Consider the following 20,823-nt stretch of genomic DNA (forward strand, 5'->3'; position numbering starts at 1 on the left):
AAGCCTATTTTGCTCGCTCAAAACTATTTTTAGTCGCAAATGCGAGTGCCGTGACGGACGGATCGCCACACTGCCGACATTTTATTCTGCCCGTCAAGGCACGCCGTTTGATTGCGTTATCAAAACACGCCACTATTATTTGGCCTTGCTTTTAACTTATTCCACCGAATACCGAATGTGTATTTTTTTGCAATATTCGGCCAAATATATTTGGTTACCGAATATTCAGTGCATCCCTAAAAATCCACCCAGTAATTCACCTCTGCTTTTTTTCCTCAACTTCCCCTTGATGTCATCAGGAAAGGAGAGGACCTGATCATGTCGATGGACTTACAGCTGGTTGAAGCTTTGTGTGGTTTCAAGAAGCCTGTTCAGACACTGGACAACAGAACTCTGCTCATCACCTCACATCCAGGTGAACTAAATCATTACATGCACAGCTACCCTTACTGTGTGTTGAGGGCCAAGTTTTCCCTCCTTTGGAAGATACCAGTATTTGGGAGGAAGAAAGCATCCATTTCACATGTAGAAATATTTGCATATCACAGACATCAGTTAGTCACTGTACCCGATATCTTTCACACAAAAATGTGCAGCTGAATGAGCACTGCTGAGTCCTGAGAGCATTTGTGGAGTTGATTTGTTTCAATAGTTTTCTTTGCTGTGCACTCCACACTGCTCTTCACTGTATAGACACTCGCTGTGTTGTTGCTCCACAGACATGATCAAATGTGTAAATTACAGCCCTCATGTTAATGGTCTTTTAAATTAGTTGAACTCATGTGCTTCTTAAAAACAAACTATTTTGGAGTGCCTCTTTTTTCCATACTGTCAGAAATAACTTAATGAATTTGGTTTTACGCAATTTCTAGAAGAAAAATAATGATGAATAAAAATGTGTGCTTGGCAGCAGTATTTGTACAAAGTTTATCACCAGAAAAAAAATGCCTTGTTTAATGTATATTTCTTATATATTGATTATTTATGAATTTCAAGGTGGTATTTACCGTGAAACCTCTAAAAAGTAAACCATAAACTCATTCTTACTCATTTGTTTTAACTGAGAAAAAAAGTTAATGGTTGTGCAACACCCTGTATGTTCAACGGGTATAGGTAAGGCTGTTTCAGATAAATTTAGCCTGTTAAATATAGCTGTCATGTATACAGTTTTTCATGACTGAGGTGACCCCTGTTTTTTCCATCACAGGAGAACTGATCAAGCCTGGAGACACCAAGTGCGTCTTGAATGAAGGGATGCCCATGTACCGCAGGCCGTTTGAGAAGGGACGCCTTATTATTCACTTCTCGGTAAGAAGTTTTTCCATATTCACTTTATTTCCTCTGTTTCCTTTTACTCTACCAAAAAAGCAGAAAACAAATTTTTATGCCTCTGCGCCAGAGGCATTATGTGTATGGGTTGTCCATCCATCCATCCATACATCCTTCCCAACCTTGAGAACACGTCAAGGGAGTTTCTTCAAATTTGGCACAAATGTCCACTTAGACTCAACGATGATATGATTAGTTTTTGGTGGTCACAGGTCAAAAGTCAAGGTCACTGATATCACTGAATGCGATATCTCTCCAGTTTCCTCTAAAGTAGGTTGGAAAAAGATGTGCAACATTCAATCTCAACATGTTGAGAGTGTTGTATTTCTATATGACATAAGTTTCATTTTCACTGTGCCTTGGGTTCTGCTGCTCCATCTGTGCCCAGAGTACACGCTGCACACCAAGAGTGTGGAGCTCTGAATAATGAACAGTATATATACTCCACAGCACTCCTAATGCACAATCCTGAACAAGTGCTGCTATTGTAGCATGCTGCCACAATTAAGTGAATGTGTCGGACACCTTGCAATTAATTTTGGCTGCTCCATGACGGAGACGCATGTCCACAGTGATAAACACTTCTATGGCATCAGTTATGGCTTTGACACGGTCTGAATCTGTATCTAGATGTATCTAGATATTGCCGAGTACAGTTGAACAATGTTGGTATACAGTTTGACACAAATCGTAGAGCTTGACTAACAGGTTTAGGCAAACTAGCATGCCACAGCTGATAGACAATAAGTAGTGCGCTGCCAAACCTTCCGGGTAAAACTATTAGAGAGTAATTGTTTGGATCAGAGGGCGTGCTGAACATTGTTTACTGAGCAGTTTGGGACATATACACGCACAGTTACACTCCTAATCTTTTTTACAAATGAACACCAAATATTTAACAGACACAGCTGAACTTTTACATGGTTGTTTCAATCAAATTGTTTATGCTTGTTTTCTTTTAGGTGGTGTTCCCTCAAGCTAACTTCCTTTCCAAGGACAAGCTTAAGTTGCTGGAAGGCTACCTCCCAGAAAAGCTGGCTGCAGAGCAGCCCGACAGTATGGACGATGACCTGTACATCTACGCCGACCTGGAGGACTGTGACCTCGAGAACAGAAGAAGACACCACCATCATCAGTACTACTACATGGATGAAGACGACTACGCCAGCACGGGTGGCGTTCAGTGTCAGACGTCTTAAGTAACAACCAGCCTGTTGTTATTCCAGAAGACCATCTCTACAGCGAAGCACCTTTTTTGGAAGTTTGTGCACATTTATTTAATTTACTTCTCATAACTGCGTTTTCTGTCAAACTGAATCAGTGTCCCAATGCCTTCTTGATTTATTACTAAAATTCTCTTTGGATGGAGTAGAGTATCATGTAGTTCCAGGATTAAACTTGGATCCGGGTGAATGGGATTCCTCTTCATCTCTGGGACCTTATTTTATTTTTATTTTATTTTTTTCAATCACACTGTGAGTAGAGACGAGGGGTATCACAGACGCTTCAGACAAACTGTTCTCTGAAACAAAGACTGCCTGCTTTTTATGCATTTACAATGAAACGGATGCCAATATTAATATGAAAATAACCTTTTTTATAGTGATACTAAATCAGTTGTTGTTGTGAACCACTTGTTGATGACTTGTTCAGTCCGTTGTGTGTGCGTGTGTGCGTGTGTAAAGACCCAATCTTAAGATGGTGGTGGAGAGCAGAGGTGCATTGAGCCTTGAGTTGAAACATTTATGCTGTTTAACCCTTTAAAGGGCTATTTCTCAGACATTTCTTAACAATGTTAAAAATGTGGCGTGAGCTGGGAGTACAGGTGACAACGATTCAGGCATAGCAGTATTCAGCTTCAAGCCACTAATGTAGAATATTCAAACTAATATTTAAGTCTACTTCAATATTTCTGAGCTGCAATCAGTCGTCTGTGGCAACGCCGTGCATTTGTGTTTTTGGAACCTTGTGTGGAAAGTGGAACATCTTGTGCATAACTACAGTTTGATGTGAAAATGACTGCATATTAATGGCAGGGTCGGTGTTCAGAAACAAGATGTCAAAGATGAACAAGAAGAAGAAAAATAAACAGCAGATCAGGGGGGGTTCCAAGAAGCAGGTTATCTTGATAACTGAAATTCAGAGTGGGTGTTTTTATGTGGTTTGGGGTTCTACATAGCAGATAGTTATCAAGATAACTCGATGAGTCTGCTTCTTATCACAGGCCTTCATAACAAATGTTTTCCCTCCCTTAAAGAACTGTTAAGTGCCAAGTTGCACCCAAGTTTTACAAAAAAGTGATTAATGTCTTGGTTATTTTTTCAAGGTTTTAAATGTTCTTGATTTCAAGCATGTTGTTTTAGAATACTTTGAAGAATAATTCAATGTGGATTTTATGATTCTAAATTTAATCAAAGTAGCACGATAAACTTGTCAGTTAATTTTTGCTGACAAGAAATTAAGTGTCTTTTTTTTTTTTTTTTTTTTTTTTTATCCTATTTTTAGTCTTAATTGTAAATGCCAAATGGGTCGGTGGGAGGTTATGGAGGGACTTAAAATCGGCACACCTGATACCTCATAGAAGTGTCTGCCTGTTTGAAAGCCTTATCGTAACTTAAAGCTACTTGATGTAGAGTTGTTTTGTTTTTTTGTTTTGGTTATTGTAAAACACAACTATGCTCGCCAGAAGGGAGATTCCTTAAATTGTTTCACAGTTGTTCTTAAAGTGGATGCAAATTTATGAGTACTCATAATATCAAAGGAGCTCAACTCCAATAAATGTCGTCAGGTTCTTGACTGACTGTATGTGTGTACGGACCAATCATCTAATTGTTTATGCTCATGTTTTCTAATTAAATGCAGTTTGATGGTCTCTCTAATATGTTGTATGACTTGGTGTGTGTGATAGTTACTTTGTCACGTGGCAATCCACTGGTATTCAAAATATTCAAGAATAGAGTTACTCGGAAAAAAAAAGCTTTTGGTGTGACCTTCTCCTGATTATGGTCTTAAGTAAAAGCAAAAGCTTAAACTGCAATAACTCTGCTGTCCTTTTGTACCAACAGTCTGCATTTTCTAGTTGAACTGCATTTTGTTTTATACAAAGATAATAATGGCTTTCTTAAAGGTTAAGAGCTACTGCAATTGTAGAACAATTTCCCCAAAATGTTTTGCTAGTACCAGGTTGGACCCCTTTTGCCTTCAGAACTGCCTTAATTCTTCGTGGCACAGATTCAACAAGGTGCTGGAAACATTCCTCAGAGATTTTGCTCCATATTGACATGATAGCATCACACAGTTGCTGCAGATTTGTCGGCTGCACATCCATGATGTGAATCTCCTGTTCCACCGCATCATAAAGGTGCTCTATTGGATTGAGATCTGGTGACTGTGGAGGCCATTGGAGTACAGTGAACTCATTGTCATGTTCAAGAAACCAGTTTGAGATGATCTGAGCTTTGTGACATGGTGCGTTATCCTGCTGGAAGTAGCCATCCGAGGATGGGTACACTGTGGTCATAAAGGGATGGACACGGTCAGCAACAATACTCAGAGAGGCTGTGGTGTTTAAACCATGCTCAGTTGGTACTAAGGGGCCCAAAGTGTGCCAAGAAAATATCCCCCACATCATTACACCACCAGCAGCCTGAACCGTTGATACAGGGCAGGATGGATCCATGCTTTCATGTTGTTTACACCAAATTCTGACCCTACCATCTGAATGTGGCAGCAGAAATCATGACTCATCAGACCAGGCAAAGTTTTTCCAATCTTCTATTATCCAATTTTGGTGAGCCAGTGTGAATTGTAGCCTTAGTTGTGTTGTACATTCAGAGATGGTCTTCTGCATACCTTGGTTGTAATGAGTGGTGATTTGAGATACTGGTACATCCTCTGTAAACTAGAGATGGTTGTGCGTGACAATACCACTAGATCAGCAGTTTCTGAAATACTCAGACCAGCCTGTCTGGCACCAGCAACCACGCCACGTTCAAAGTCACTTGAATCACCTTTCTTCCCCATTCTGATGCTCAGTTTGAACTTCAGCAGGTCGTCTTGATCATGCCTAAATGCACTGAGCTGCTGCCACGTGATTGACTGATTAGCTATTTGCATCAAGATGCAGTTGAACAGGTGCACCAATATATATGTATGTAGGTATGTGTTTAGAATTAATTTAATTCTTTAAAAAAATGGCACCCACACCGTCAGCTGTAAAGGTTTTTGGATTTTATTGATAACCATTTCTGACATGACTGGCAGTATTATATACAACAATGAATATACAAAATAGAGTTGATGACTACACATTAGTTTTCAACAGTGATATATGGATGACAGCACAGAGACAGATAACAGGAAGTACCAATGCTGTAGTGCAAATAATAAATACTGGTCTAGTAGCTCTGTTTCTTGCAGGCATACTGATGCACAGGAACACCGATTACAGTCAGTGCAACAAACCGACAATAATGTGACCACGTTAAGAACATTTATTATATACACACAGGTTACAGATTGTGTCACTGGAGCTCCAATGAAGTTAATCATTAGTCATCATGCATATTTTTAAAGGACTACTAAAATTATTTTAGAGCCACATTTAGACAGTGTACTGAGGTAGCATGCAGGGAACACAGAGGACAAAACAAATCATCTGAGTTACAAAAGTATTATTGTTAACCAAAGCAGACAAATCATATACCTGATATTGTTTGTTTATGCCCAAACAAGAGGCGGTTTTTATTATAAGTATTTCCACGACAGTTCACCATCATGCATTTTCATGTCTAATAAAGACAGAAGAGATGAAAATGGGGATTCAAACTGCACTGGTGACGTTGGATCCATGAGGAAGAGTGTGTGTGTACAGCATGGAGGACCTAGATAGTGCTGCAATGGTTTATAAAGCAAAGACCTCACAAATGAATCTACAAATAAATTTAAAAAAAATAGACAGGTAGCGATATTCTATATTTTTCTTACTGTCAACAAATTATGCTTTAATACAGTGAAAATGGGTACTGACTTTATTGTGAGTCCATCTCACACAAAGCAGCCCAGTGGCAAATAAGTAAAATGTTGGTATTGTACATTTCTGCAAACCATAGATATGTTACATTTGTACATGTAATACGTATGATGTACATGCATATGAGCTGAGTGTCTTGTCAGGAGGAGGGAATGGTGGATTTGGGATATGTTCAGCTGTGTTTGTAGTGACCAAACCAGGTATTGTAAGCCAAGACATCATGTTTTCCTAATCATAACCAAGTTGTGTTTGTGCCTAAATCTATCCACAGTGTTTTTGCAACATGAAATTACAAACTGAAAAGTCAAGTTTCAACATATCCGCGACATATGAAAGTGAGTATATTTTTGAGCGAAGTCATTTGCCATGTATACATTTGTTACAACTAGTCTGCTCTGAATGGCAGCACATTGGTGCAGTGGTTAGCATTGTCACCTCACAGCAAATGGGTTCCTGGTTTGAACCATGGGGTGGGGGAGCCCCTCTGTGCGGAGTTTGCATGTTCTCCCCGTTGTCTACCGTACAGTGGGTTTTCTCCAGCTTCCTCCCACAGTCCAAAGACATGCAGGTTAACTGGTGACTCTAAATTGTCTGTAGGTGTGAATGTGAGCGTGAATGATTGTCTGTCTCTATGTGTCAGCCCTGTGATAGTCTGGTGACCTGTCCAAGGTGTACCCTGCCTCTCACCCAATGTCAGCTGGGATAGGCTCCAGCCCCCCCGTGACCCCTAACAGGATAAGCGGTTACAGAAAATGAATGAATGAATGGATCTGCTCTAAATGCAGGGACTTAGTGAGCCACCTATACTGCAGATACCAAGTTTCCAGTTGCGTGGAAGAAAAAGAAGCACCATCTGTCCTTTGACCACGATGCGGTGATGGAATAAAACCCAGCCACCAACCACATCTGGCCACACTTTATATACCAAAATCTAAAAAAGGCAATATTTACATGATGAAGTGCTCGCTGTTACTATCAAAAGACACTGAGATCTCCACTTTTAAAAACTCTTCCTCAAACCTCCATAAGCACCTGGAAGTAAGTTAGCTACCGATATGTTACTATTTCATGTGTAATATTAATCTTTGATATTATTTGATTTTATTTAATTACTTTTGTATTGGCTCTTTGGGTGGGTTTCTCTAATGGTAATGTTTACTTTTACTCGTATGGCAGTAATTGGACTTTTATTTGAGTAAGGATTTGCAGTGCTCTACCCACCACTGATCTGGGGTTTGCAGAAACATATGATTCCAACATTTGTTCTGACATAAGGTTGTCACTAGAGCACCAAATGTGTATTAGTGACTAGCTGAAACTGGTCCCCAACAAATGCATTATTTACTTGTGTGTAACATTTGCTAAAAATCACAGTGCCCAGCTGGTCTAGGAAATTATTTTGCTTTTGATTAACATTTTCAATAAGAACCAAATGACTTTGGGCTGAGTACCACAGGCAGGGTAGGGGATTTTGGAAAGCTTGGTTGCTTTTCATGCGATTTATTGACAATGAGAAAATAAAGAATATTGATGGCTTTATCTTCAATTTCAAGAGAAATGTATTATCTTGGCTTTTAACCACTGTGTAATCCAATTTGAAATTACTGGCAGAAATGGCCAAACTTCAATTAAAAAAAAAAAAAAAAAAATTAATACTGTCGTTCCAGATTCATTTTTGACCACAGAAATAGCAGTCCAGGAAATAGCTTCACCACAGGGTCCATTAAGCAGCTGTTGTGGTGCTTTTGATCAAATTATTCATCACCAGATGGAGTTCTCCCATTTTTCATTTCATTGTTTTCCCATTGTGAACCTCAGTTATTGTGCCAACATTGAAAAGAAGTCCTTAAAGTGCTCAGAAAAACTGAAATTTAACATTTAACATTCATTAAACCTGGAAAAATACATTTGCTGATGAAGATCATGTGATATGACCTAAAGCTCCAGACCACTTAATGGACCTTAATGGCGATGATTCATTACTGATGGATTAATTCCATTTGTTTTGTTAATCCATCTTTTTTAATCACACAGAAATGAATGACTTGCTTTATAACCATGCATAAGGCTTTCTGGGTCCTCCATATCACAAAGCAGGAAGACAGCTTAAGGTTTCCATAGCCTCAGGAGGCCGTCCTCGCTGTATGTGGCAATCAGATTCTCATGTGGGTGGTGAGCGATGCCAATTACATCCTTTTCGTGAACCTGTGGGCGCAGAGGAACAGATTACCACACGTTCTCAGTTTCCCATCAGCCTCACTGTTACCCTGTTAGCCCCCTGCAGGAATTACTACACAGCAGCAGTGACGCAGTCGGAGTATCAAGTGAGACAAAAAAATAACGAGATTAAAAAACACGTGCAGCCCAGCGTGGATGAGCTGCGTCGTCTCACAGACTTTGATAATGAGTGAATATTATCAGCAGAGCTTACGGTCAGCGTTTTCTGCAGCCTTCCTGTCGTATAGTTGAAGCAGTACAGCACTAAGTCTTCTCCCACACAGTAAATCCACTCCCCGCGGGGTGACACGGTGCAGCACACAAAGTCGGCCCTCTCCTTTTTGTCTGAGCTGAAGGTCTTCACCGTCTGAGGAGAGAGGGGAAAAGACAAGAGGCCTTTACAAAGATCTTTAGGTAGTTTGTGGGTATCATTAGCGAAACCACAAATAAAATAGACAATAATTGTGGAAAAACACTGTAATTTATTAAGGGAGTTTCAAAGTGTGCTTGCTTTTTATTTGCCATGCTATCGGCTCTAATACCTCATCGTTTCTACACAGTTTTGTTATGTGTCCCGATTTCCCTACAGTATAAAGAGTACACCCCTACTGGTCAATGCAAGGAAATGCACCTCTTTATGGATGGATAGAAACCCCGCTGCCAAAATGGCAGAAAAGTTCTTTTTTAATTTTTTCGCTGTCTGATATTGTGAAATATTCTCATGGAGCACAACAGTAATAAAAACAAGAGCAATAATGCATGGTGCCAAATAAGTGTGAAGGTTGGACAGTTTTGTAAAATACGTTGTTCAAAGACATATGATCCACTCTGTATGTTACTCAGCTAGCATGCTGCCAGTGTTAGCTAGCTAAACATGCCGTCCAACTTTTCACGTAGAAAAAAATTTATCAAAGGAGCTGTAGCCTATTAACCTGGAAATCCAGATGTCCCGCCCCTAGCAAATTCGAATTTGCTCTGCACGGGGATCTGGCCCCGACAAGCAGAGCCCGCTGAATCACCAATCGGATCAATCAGATCAGTCTATCTGACGGGCGGGCTCTTGGCGGGCGTAACATGATGACGACAGTGCTGCGCCGTAGGAGTCTAAAAGTAAACAGCCAAGATGGCAGCTGCTGAAGGACCGCGTCCATTCAATTTAACTTTGGAAGAAATGCTAAGCCAACTACACTTATCTTTTTCCTTGAAAGAGGAACAGAAGACTAGCCTAGAAGCCTTCGTTTCTAGGAAGGACGTTTTTGCCGTTTTGCTGACGGGATACGGCAAAAGCATAATATATCAGTTAGCCCCACTGGTCGGCAAACAGATAGGGCTTAGTGCAATGAATACGTCAAACTCTTTCTAGATTTGAGTCTGGATTTCCAGGCTAGTAGCCTATTACATTTATCAGTCTGTTAGCTAATTTGTTTTTTTGCTAACTTCCGAAATCTGATGCTAAAGTTTAGTTTTATCAACATATTCGAGGCAAATTCCAACCAGCAAAAAAATTGGAGGTAGTAAGCAAACACATCAAAGATCGGGTAGGCTCTCATAGGAATGAATGTATTTCCAGTTGACTTGCATACATACACAGAGCTGTGTAAAAACGAGGCGTAAAAATAGCAAATAGTAGTCAGTCTGTCATTTGGTCCACCACTTTGGTCCAAACTGAAAATTCTCAACAGCCATTGGATGGATTGCCATGACATTTTGTGCCCAGAGGACAAACCCCACAGATTTTGGTGAAGCTCGACTTCTTCATTATACTGCCATGAGGCTGACATTTTAGGCCTTGTGTGAAATGTTTCAACACTACTAAATGTACTGCCATGAAATTAAGTATAGGTATGTCTCAAGAGGAACAGTAAAACTTAGCAGGTTCTAATTTTGACAAGTGGTTGTTGTCCCGAAAACAACATTCTGTATGATAGCCCTGGGTCAACAACTGCCTCAGCCAATCAACGTGATGTCCCTACATTTTCATATAGCTCTGTCATCGGGTCAAAAATCTGTCCAACACTTTAGTTTATGACCAAATACCTCCCAAACTAATGAAGTTACCATCTACCGCAGCTTTATTTTGTGTTTAAAGCTAATTAGCTAATGTTAATTAGTGAGCTAACATTAGCTAAATGATGAAACTGTTGAAAATCTGTATGTTAGCATTGTCACTGTTAGTATACTGACGTTAGCTAAAAAGGATTGCTGTGCTAAAGTACAGCTTGACAGATTTGCGAGTATGGCTGTAGAGTAATTTTGTATTTGTTTTTAACACTGAATATCAATAATATGTATGAATATATTTAGAGATTTTCATACCATTTCAAGTGACCATAATTATCACCGTTAAGAACATTATTGCTGTATTGTTAAAATGTGTTGAAAATGTTCAGAAAGTACTGATACACACACTGAAATAGTTTCTCCAAGTTTTATTTTATATTGATGCGTCAGCAGCCTGTCTCTGAAATGCTTGCTGTGTGTCTGTGTCATTGTAGATGAGGACAAGGGACCGGTAGCATCGCTGGGTTTGCCTGCTGCACACCCACTCTGTAAACAATAAGGCTGAAACATTTCTGCAGCGCTGTCATCGCCCTTCACCATGTTTTCATGGTGCCAAACAAACCCACGTTTCACGCAAGGACAGTAGCCTATTTACCATGAGTTTCTGAAAGCACTGTAATAGTAAACAATTTTAATGATAACTGAAATTTGAAAAGGTAATACTAACCATCTAAATATAATGAATATGGTGGATTTCTCACCTGACCGTGCATGTTCATGACGACCACAGTGTCGGAGTGGTTACAAATCACAAACTGCTCTGGATTTTGGGGCAGAGGGATCACATTGTTGACGGGGACTTCTGATGTCTGGGACAGAGACTTCAAAGTGTGGATGCATTCGCAGGATTTTGTGTTCCAAATCTAAAATATGCACATAAATATGAAATAAATCCCACTGGCTGTCACTTCTCACAGTCACATAATACCGATGCAGCACAGACATGAATAATAGTCATATAATTTGGTCATTGTACCTTAACTGTGCCGTCAGATGAGGCGCTGATGATGTGATTTCCATTTTGAGTGAAAGCTGCATCATTTACAAACGATGAATGGCCATTTAACTCCTTTAGTGTCTTGCCTGACCTCAGTTCATGGATTCTGAAAAATGATATTTACATGTTGAAAACACACTGACATTAAAGCTGTTAAAAAATACTAATACAAATAAAACAGCAGCTCTGACTCATTAACAAATCAAACAAGTTTATGCAGCTCAAGAGTGGATTCTTCATGCAGATGAAACGTGTTGCTGAGCTGAGTTATTTTTAGCTCCTGTGGAATGACTGGGTGCAGATTAGCTAAACCATGACAAAACGCCCAATGCTCACTGCTTCGCTCCGTCTTGGAGAGGATGATTTTGTAAACAATTCAGACTCCCATCTCATGGAATTTGCGAGGGGAGAAACACGTTGCAGCTTTGTGCCTGAGCACATGGTCTCTCTCTTAGTTACACCCACACGGCACATGTGCTTCCAACACGGCAGAGAGGCTCAGCCCACATCCCCCAGGAGTCAGAAATAGATATTCAACTCCTCAACTATGAAGGGGATTCGGTGTGTGTGTGTGCGTGTGCGTGTGTGTGTGTGTGTGTGTTTGAGGGAGAGACAGAGGAAGTGAAAGACTGACGTTTTTGCCCCAACTTATTTACATTCAGGTGCTCTACTCATGCAAGCAACATGTGACATCAGGCATCAACTGCTGAAGTTATGGGGCTTTTCAAAGGTTTAAAAACAGCTCACTTCAAATTAACTGAAGTGCACCCGAAAATAGAAAAACTATATTAACTGATGCATGATAAAAAGCAGAATTTATAATCTGATAATGTGGCTCATAATGGCGCCTTCTCTACTGACCACACAGTTTTTAATTAGGAGCCTCTCCCAAATGGACGATATGTCCATTTAAGTCTTAGATACACCAGCTTTTTCACTTAATGTGTATTACAGTCATTCTGCTTTTCTTTTCAACTAACTAAAAGAAGAAGAGTCATATATAGTCAAGAGTCATATGGTATATATTTACATCTTCAGGCCACATGTTTTCAGTCTCTCCGCTATTTTCTTGGAGGGAAGCCTCATGAACAGGTTCTGAACCCCTCAATGCACCCAGGGAATTTTTTGGCCCTGACATATTTCAGTTGAGTACTGAGATGCTCAATCAGTTAAGGTATAACTTAATTTGCAACATATTACAATTTGAAATATGCTTTAATAAATCATTCAAGGGGTTGAAGAGAGAAACAAATGTAATCAATGTAACATTTAAGTTTTTTAAGGGTCAAATTAAAAGATGGGGTTTTTTTTTATCAATTTCTTTTTCCATGTGCTTCTCTGTTTGCCAGTTCTGTTATCGTCTATATGGCTTGTTATGGCAGCGTTTTGCTAATCCATCGTGGGATGTAAAAAGAACAAACTGCCTTCCAGCCTAACTCAAACTTTTGTGAATCATGTCTGAGGTCAGTGAGAACTCTCACTACCTCCCACAGCAGACAAGCAAAATTCTGCCACAACAAGAATCAAGATATTGAAAAAGGCTCCCACCATGTTTTTTGTTTTGTTTCTCTTGTTGCTCTATTGATACAGTAGATCAGATCAGTAGATTCAGTTTTGTGAATTCGGGTATTTACTTTGCTTTTAAAAGCTCAAATTGAATTCAATATAAAAGGTATTGAAGTACTTCAATCCACCTGTTTGTGACATTCAATCCCCCCCCCCCATATTTCGATAGGACTTTCCCTAATCTCAATGTTTACAGCCTAATTCATTGTCATAATTTTTTAACCATTTGCAAAGCTCTGTCTTCCACACAGAGTGTACACTGATCAGCCAAAACATTAAGACCACTGGCGGGTAAAGTGATTAACATAGATCATCTCATTACAATGATGTCCTGATGGGAAACCTTGGGCACTGGCATTCTGACGTGCTCCACCCACCGAAACACTGTTGCGGACCAAGTACCCCTCCCTCATGGCAACAGCCCTTCCTGATGGCAGTGGCCCCCCAGCAGGACAATGCACCATGCCACACTACAAAAACTGATCACAAATGGCCTGGAGGAATGTGACAAAGAGCTCAAGGCATCAACCTGGCCTTCAAATTCCCCAGATCCCAATCCATTGGAGCACCCTTGGGACGTTCTGGTACCCCTACGAATGCTTGATCGGATTGAGATATGGGAAATTTTGTGGCCAGGTTGATGCCTTGAGCTCTTTGTCACGTTCCTCAGGCCATTTCTGAACAGTTTTGGTGCATTGTTCTGCTGGGGGGCCACTGCCATCAGGAAGGGCTGTTGCCATGAGGGAGGGGTACTTGGTCCGCAACAGTGTTTCGGTGGGTGGAGCATGTCAGAATGCCAGTGCCCAAGGTTTCCCATCAGGACATCATTGTAATGAGATGATCTATGTTAATCACTTTACCCGCCAGTGGTCTTAATGTTTTGGCTTATCAGTGTTGTTGCCATGCGGGGTGTACTTGGGCTGGGGGTGCACATCAGGTGGTATCCATACAACTTCCAAGACCCACGGTTTCCCAGCAGAACATTGGATTGTAACAAGATGATCAGTGTTATTCACTTCACCCATCGTTGCTTTTAATGTTTTGGCTGATCGGTGTATGTGTGCACAGTGTGTTTACAAGTTTATCTTATATAAATAATGTCACCACATATCATAATATAGTGTTGGCCCTGCAAATATGAATTATGTTACATCCCACCTGATGGTCTGGTTAAAGGAAGCACTGAGGATCTGATTGTTGTCCTTGGAGAAGCTCAGACAGGTCACACCTTTGTCGTGAGCATGCTCGAACCTGCGCAGGCACAAGCCGCTCTGGATCTTCCACACCTTCGCCAACAGCACACATTTTTGGGACAGAAGAAGTAATGAGACTACCACCTAAATATCATCATTAACTCAGCTAATAACATCACATTTTTTAGTTAGGACACAATGATTGGCTTCTTATGTTGACAAATATGTAGAATAATATCAAATGACAGTATTGTAAGACAGCAGATCCAAACCTTTATTTTGCCATTCTGAGCTCCGGTTGCCAGAAGATCTGTGTCCTGACTGAAGCACATACACAGCACAGCATCATCCATCATCATGAAGCTGTCCTGAGCCTGGTACTTTAAATCCTAATTCATCCATCAAACACACACACACACACACACACACACACACACACACACACACACACACACACACACACAGAACAGAAAAACAATTCAATAAACCAAATAAATGGATTGAATAAGAGCTTTATTTCTGTGGGTAAAAGTTTAAAATCTCTTTTTGGCCAACAGGGCAGCATTAAAACATCAATAAATACAAACAACATAAACAGATTAAGAAAATGCTAAAAAAAAATAATAATAATAACATCCAGTTACAAAGCATGGACAGGTATTAGTTTCCAAAACTATCTAAAATAAAGTCCAAAAATAAATTAGAAATACAAAGAAAATAGTAAGTCTCACCATTTTTAAGTGTCATGATATGAATTCTAACTTACCTTACTAAGTTTTCCAGTGTTAAAGTTCCAGACCTCGATGAACCCGTCCACCGATCCAGTGATTAAGTACTTGCCATCAGGAGAGAAGCGGGCGCACTCCACATGTGACCGCCGCCCAAACTGCAGATTTTAAACAACACACAGAAAAACGTGATCATCTACTTGGTTTGCTGCCTGAGTCCAGGTGCACTGAGATATATACAACGTAAGCTAATATCAGGCTGCCTCAGGGAGGTGTTAAGTTTTTCCACCATGCTGCAGTCTGAAGTTGTGTAGGCTGACCGCTCAAAAACTTTTAACCTTGGGCAGAGAAACGCAAGGACAAGCAACTCAGGGAGCTCCATCTGGATGTGAGTGATGAGAGCACAGCCAGGGACTAAGACAAGTGCCTTCAGGTGAGTAAAGCAATTACCTGTGTGTGTGTGTGTGTGTGTGTGTGTGTGTGCTAGTCTATATTTGGAAGTGACTCATCAATAGAAAGAAAAGTATTATTACTGTAAATACACTGTTTTACTGAATGCAGTAGAGTTTGTAATCCTGTGTTTATCAGGTAGTGGTCTACCTTGATGTGGCGGTACAGCTGTGTTGGGAAACTCTCCTTCTCCACCTGTCTGTCCTTGTTGGCAGATGTGTCGATGGTCATGTCGGGTGAGAGATGACCTGGGTAGCCCTGTATTCTCATAGACTGTGGAACAATCAACACAAAACACTTAGTTGTGGCTATTTTACTCCACAAATTACAAGATCTCAGAAATATCAAGAATACTAAGAAATGCCAAGTTGAATACATTTCTATTATTTTTATTACTATTTTAGGTGCCAAAAACTGCAGTTCCCTGAATGGCCACTTGAGGCTGGCTCCAGAAGCCAGTCAATCCCCATAGACCCTCATATTAAAATGCCCAACTTTACAGCAGAAATAAACATGTTTAGAGCCGAGTGCAAAAAACAGTTTTGGTCTCTATGGCTAATGTCAACATTCATGACAACTAATATAAACTGCTTTCACACGGCTGCGCAGTAACTCGCTGCCTCCGCTCATTTTAGTGAAGGGAAGGCAGCAGAGAGGAAGCCATTTCCAACATAGCGGTAGGGGTATGAATCAGTTGCTGCCCACATGCACACACACAGATTTTGCTCTGCCGCACTGATTTCACCTTGAGGAACTTCTGGCGGTTGCCACCTAGCTTTGGCTGATCAAATAATGAGGATATAGTTTGCTATCACCCCCTCAAGGGTTCAAAACGGGAGTCCACAAACTGAAGCATGACCGCACGGTAGCTACGTACTTTACTTTTATATGAATTTAGCACACTAACATCTTGTATACAACAGCAACACTATCAACATTCACAGATAATTTACAGTGTTTAACATAAGTATATTGCATTATGGGCTCTGACAAACAGACCAATTTTGTCAAATATTTCACTGGTACCTGCACAGCCAAGGTGGGAATCTTTCCCTGGAAAAATGTACCACATTCTGTGTTTAAATACTAAAAATAGCCAAAAATCAGTGGGACATATTTCACTGCAAGGTTTGACAGTTTGTTGAAATATTACTGTTTCAGTGCAGGTGAGGATATAATACTGAGGATATAAAACTCTTGGCATACAATCAGCTACTCAAAAAATTGAGCATATCTTACTTTTTAATACCCAAAGGACCTTTATGATAAATAATTACATAGACATAAAGGCCAATAAAATTGATGGTATGGGACTAATTTCCCATCTGCTGCTGTCACTTAAACTCTAAGGCATTCTCTTTCAAATTAATCATTCATGACTAAATGAGCAAAAATCAAAGTTATGGTTAAAAAAAATCCTTAATTATTATTTAGTTAAGAGTTAAAAAAAACCTCAAAATGTCAGCTAATCTGTTTCATCAGTACTGTGTGGGTGTAGTTTGATCAGATTTGATTGATGTTAGTCGAGTTTTGATGCACATCTCGACCAGATTTCAATAGAATTTCCTGAAAATCAGCAAAAGCAAACTAAAGTGAATTTCCATCCTCTTTGGTTTAGCTAATATTCATTTGCTTTGTTGATACTTTTCCATCTCGGCCGAGCATAAAAGTGTTTTGGCAATATATTGACTCTTGAGACCTTTTCAAATTAAAAAAAAAACTGTTATCCTGAATTATGTGACATAATTTTTTCCCTAATTGAACCCTGTCCACTTCAAACTGGCGAGAAGATCTCAGGCCAAAAAAATAAAAACTATCCTCTAACATTGAACCAAAGCTTTGGCAGGACAATGTTTGTTCATGTAGACATCATTACTAATAATTAAAGTCGGTGAAAAAAATTTCGGGGCCTTTAAGAGCCTCATTCAGCATCGAAAGGGAGGAGAAATTATGAGGATAGTTTTGGATCTTTGATTCACAAACAAAGAGCGCTGTGGATATTGACTGGCTTCCCTTGATATATAATTAGAGGGAGTATTGAGAGGAATATTGATCAGTATACTCACACCAACTTGCTCCAGGAGCCCCATGAGGCGAGAAGGGGGCACCACACTGACCTCTCTCACCAGCGCCTCTGCTATTGCCCTGCGCCTCTTCTCCTTGCTGCTGCCTTTCGGGTATGCCTGCAGCGAGACAGAAAGGATGTCATTTTATAAACAACTTACAGATACAGTTGTGTAATGAGGAAAAAATCTCTATTGTCTCACCTCACGAGGGTCAAAGTAGGAGCACGTTAGCAGGTTCTCCAAATGCATGTACCTCTCCGGCTGCGTCTGCTTCAACATGATCATGGGGTCGGTTTGTCTGAGGAGTGAGCGAGCTGCTCCCACCTCCCTCATTTCAATGAGCTCCATCACGACCTGTTGAGGACAGCAGTGTTCATCACATGCTGCTGATTACAAACTCAAGCCAAGAGGAGTTAATTAGCCGATAAATGCAAAAGCTCACTTGCTCATAAAGGTCAATAAGTGTGTTGTCTGGCAGCTTGAGAGACTCGATGGCCAGCAGGACGGAGTCCCAGTGGCCGTTCTTTATGTCTGCGATGAAGCTGTCGATGCTTTCCACCGTGTTGAGCGAGACGGTGGTTTCCTCCTGTAAGGTGGTCAGCGTTCGGTAGAGGTTGTTCTCCTTGAGGTACTGCATTATCAGGCGGATTACGCTGGAAAAGAAAGGTTCATGTTATGACCACATGCTGACTGATAATCCTTCCTACAAAGCCCATAGGGCTGCTGTAGTATCCTTTGAAGTGCTGGGTGAGGTCATACAAGCAACTGAATTTTTTCTACGAGGGTTAAAGGAGCTGTGTACAACATTCAGAGTCTGATTCGGATTCTCTGCACACAGTCCTCATCATGGAGCTGGCTGAGCTGGCAGCTAACGATGCTAACCATGGGAAAGATGCTGCCGACAGCTAATGGTGTTAACCCTGGGGGAAGGAGGGGATACGGTGCTGCACTTCCGCGACAAAGCATGGATAGGGATGGTGTTATCAGCTGTAACCGCCGTATGAGCACATTGCAGAGCAGCAGCACCAATGTGCACACACAGTCAGACCATCCACCACAACAACAAACAGAGAAGCTCTTTGCTCAGGACGTCAATACTCCACTATATCTTTACATAACAAATAGCAGTCTCCTGCTACATTAATGCTCTGAATGATGTTAAAGCTCCTTTAAATTACAAGTTGCACTTTGTGCACAAGCAACGCCATTAACAGTTCTCTGCAGAAGTGATTCTGTTGGTGCGAGATATTTTCTTTTTCTGACAAACACTGACATCTTTCACAGGATGTCAGTGTTTGTCACTTCTGTCACACTGTAAAGACACCGAGTGATAAATTGGACACTAAAACACTGCTTTATATTCTAGATCGTCTGGCTCAACTGTCATAATATCAGCCCTTCCAGTCAAAACAAGACAAGGAGCAGGGATCCTGCTTCATGTCGACTTTTGCCCCACTTCACAGCCATCTGCTGAGCTTTGCCATAACTCTGTTGCATCCCATTTCCCCTCTGTTGTCACTCCATCAGGCGCCACACTGCAGGACTTTAAGTGAGATTCTCACCAGAGACATGAATCAGTGGCAATGCCTGGTGACTGGGTGATTATCATAATATTCGGCAACAACGTGTACTCCATCCCCACTGTTTCCCCACACTGAGCATCTGACCAAAAAAGGACACACCCACATCCTTGCCAGGGGTGGAGAGCCTATTAAATCAACAGGCACATGTGGATGAAACGCACTGCAAAGCATCCCGGACCCGCCTCTCTCTGAGCATCATCACCAAGAACATCGGATTAAATGTCTCAAAGCGACCATATAAGCAGGCTCACAGAGGCGACAGTGACCATATGTGCAGCAGCACACTGACTGACCACAATATATACAGTGTTTTGATAAAGAAAGCATGTAGCAGTGATTGTGTGGGAGGTTCCGAGGCAGACTGGGCAAAACGCACATGGGTGACCAAACCAGACGCAGACAATAAATAACATCAGCGTCATGTGAGGACACATGTTACACTTAGAGTCTTTAATATAGTTGCGCATTTCTTTAAATCAAATATAAGGCATGCATGTCACATCCTTAGAAGTCACATTTTATTGTAAGAAGGAACTTTTAGAAAGATGCAAACATGGCAGCAAAATTTAACAACACCAAACAAGAGATGCAATCTGTTATCTTAACGCGTAATGCACAATTAAGTGTCCATAACAGATCCACACACCTCTCCTATGTTTAAGACGAGCTGTTTTCTTTTAGTATAGAAACAGAGTTGGTTTTATCATTATTATTTTTCTGTTTTCAGCATGAAATTATCTCTATAAACTTGCTGTTTACCCCAAAAAACCCAAAGAAAAGCGCACTTACTCCGAGGGTTCCATCTCCACAGCCATGCTGATGTTGTCTCCTGTAGTTGCCACACTGGACTGACGGCTGGGCTCTGCGCTCGCTAGAGCCACGTGAAGGCAGTGTGCTGAGGACCACCCACTACACGTGCTTCTCTTGTGTCTCGCATTTTTTTGGTGCGGCGGGCAGCAGTCCCAAACCTTGTGACTGCCGCTGCCGCACAAAAACTTGGAGACACACACACACTCTCACACTCACACGCCCTCCCTGACGCATGCCGATGAACGGAGGAAACATTTTCTGGGCACGTTGTGTGCAGGAGACGCGGCTGCGCTCCGAGATGCTGCGGCGGCGGCAGTCAGCCACGACAACAGCGCAGCATCAGCACCACGGACAGAACCTCGTGGCTCAGAGCGTGCTCGCCTGTAGGAACCATTGTACTGGAGCACACAAAAAAAACAACACATCGCTCTTAACGTCCTCTAACGGAAAATCACCTCCGTGCTGCTCATCATTATGCAAATGCAGAGCTGGGTGCGCCACGAGCATCTTTGCCTTGACTCAATCCCCTGCATAAGCCTTCACGGTGATTACCAGCCGTCACTGTCTCCTGTAATTACACAGTGCGGGTGTAGTGGTGTAATGGCTTGTGAGTGTTAATCAGCCGCGGTGTTTGCCACTTCAGTGCTCAGTGTTTGTTTAATCTGAGCACGTATAGTCCCATACGGCAAATGAACCTGTTGGGAAGCAGGAGTCTCCTTAATCCATGACAGATGTTTCTTATTGTGTGGCGTCGATCCTGCAGAGCATCAAAACACTGCACAACACTGTGA

General features: G+C 41.1%; 2 protein-coding genes across 2 annotated transcripts in view; one reads left to right on the forward strand and one right to left on the reverse strand.

Annotated features, from left to right (window-relative positions):
- The window catches only part of dnaja1 (DnaJ heat shock protein family (Hsp40) member A1), a 10,792-nt gene extending 6,584 nt beyond the window's left edge, over positions 1-4,208 (forward strand). Inside the window, exons 7-9 of the mRNA XM_050044035.1 lie at positions 300-415; positions 1,208-1,308; positions 2,292-4,208. Coding sequence (XP_049899992.1) covers positions 300-415; positions 1,208-1,308; positions 2,292-2,528 — 454 coding nt within the window. The 3' untranslated portion in view covers positions 2,529-4,208. The remainder of the gene's footprint in view (positions 1-299; positions 416-1,207; positions 1,309-2,291) is intronic.
- LOC126389987 (WD40 repeat-containing protein SMU1-like) lies at positions 2,872-20,037 on the reverse strand. Its single transcript, XM_050044034.1, has 12 exons — positions 20,012-20,037; positions 18,082-18,292; positions 17,841-17,993; positions 17,646-17,756; positions 15,724-15,846; positions 15,162-15,281; positions 14,668-14,784; positions 14,361-14,488; positions 11,616-11,742; positions 11,341-11,502; positions 8,793-8,945; positions 2,872-8,566 (listed from the first exon to the last, which is right to left on the reverse strand). Exons 1-12 carry the CDS (start codon positions 20,035-20,037, stop codon positions 8,468-8,470), a joined length of 1,530 nt encoding a protein of 509 aa, XP_049899991.1. The 3' UTR covers positions 2,872-8,467.
- Between the last annotated feature and the right edge of the window lie 786 nt (positions 20,038-20,823).

The sequence above is a fragment of the Epinephelus moara genome, chromosome 5 (genome assembly GCF_006386435.1).
Source record: "Epinephelus moara isolate mb chromosome 5, YSFRI_EMoa_1.0, whole genome shotgun sequence".
NCBI classification, from domain to species: Eukaryota; Metazoa; Chordata; class Actinopteri; order Perciformes; family Serranidae; genus Epinephelus; species Epinephelus moara.

Coding starts and splice junctions, on each gene's coding strand:
- LOC126389987 (XM_050044034.1), bottom strand. CDS start 20,037: ATGGCTGTGGAGATGGAACCCTCGGA. Junction 18,293..20,011: donor GTGGAGATGGAACCCTCGGA/GTAAGTGCGCTT, acceptor TTTCTTTTCCAG/CGTAATCCGCCTGATAATGC. Junction 17,994..18,081: donor TTATTGACCTTTATGAGCAA/GTGAGCTTTTGC, acceptor TGTCCTCAACAG/GTCGTGATGGAGCTCATTGA.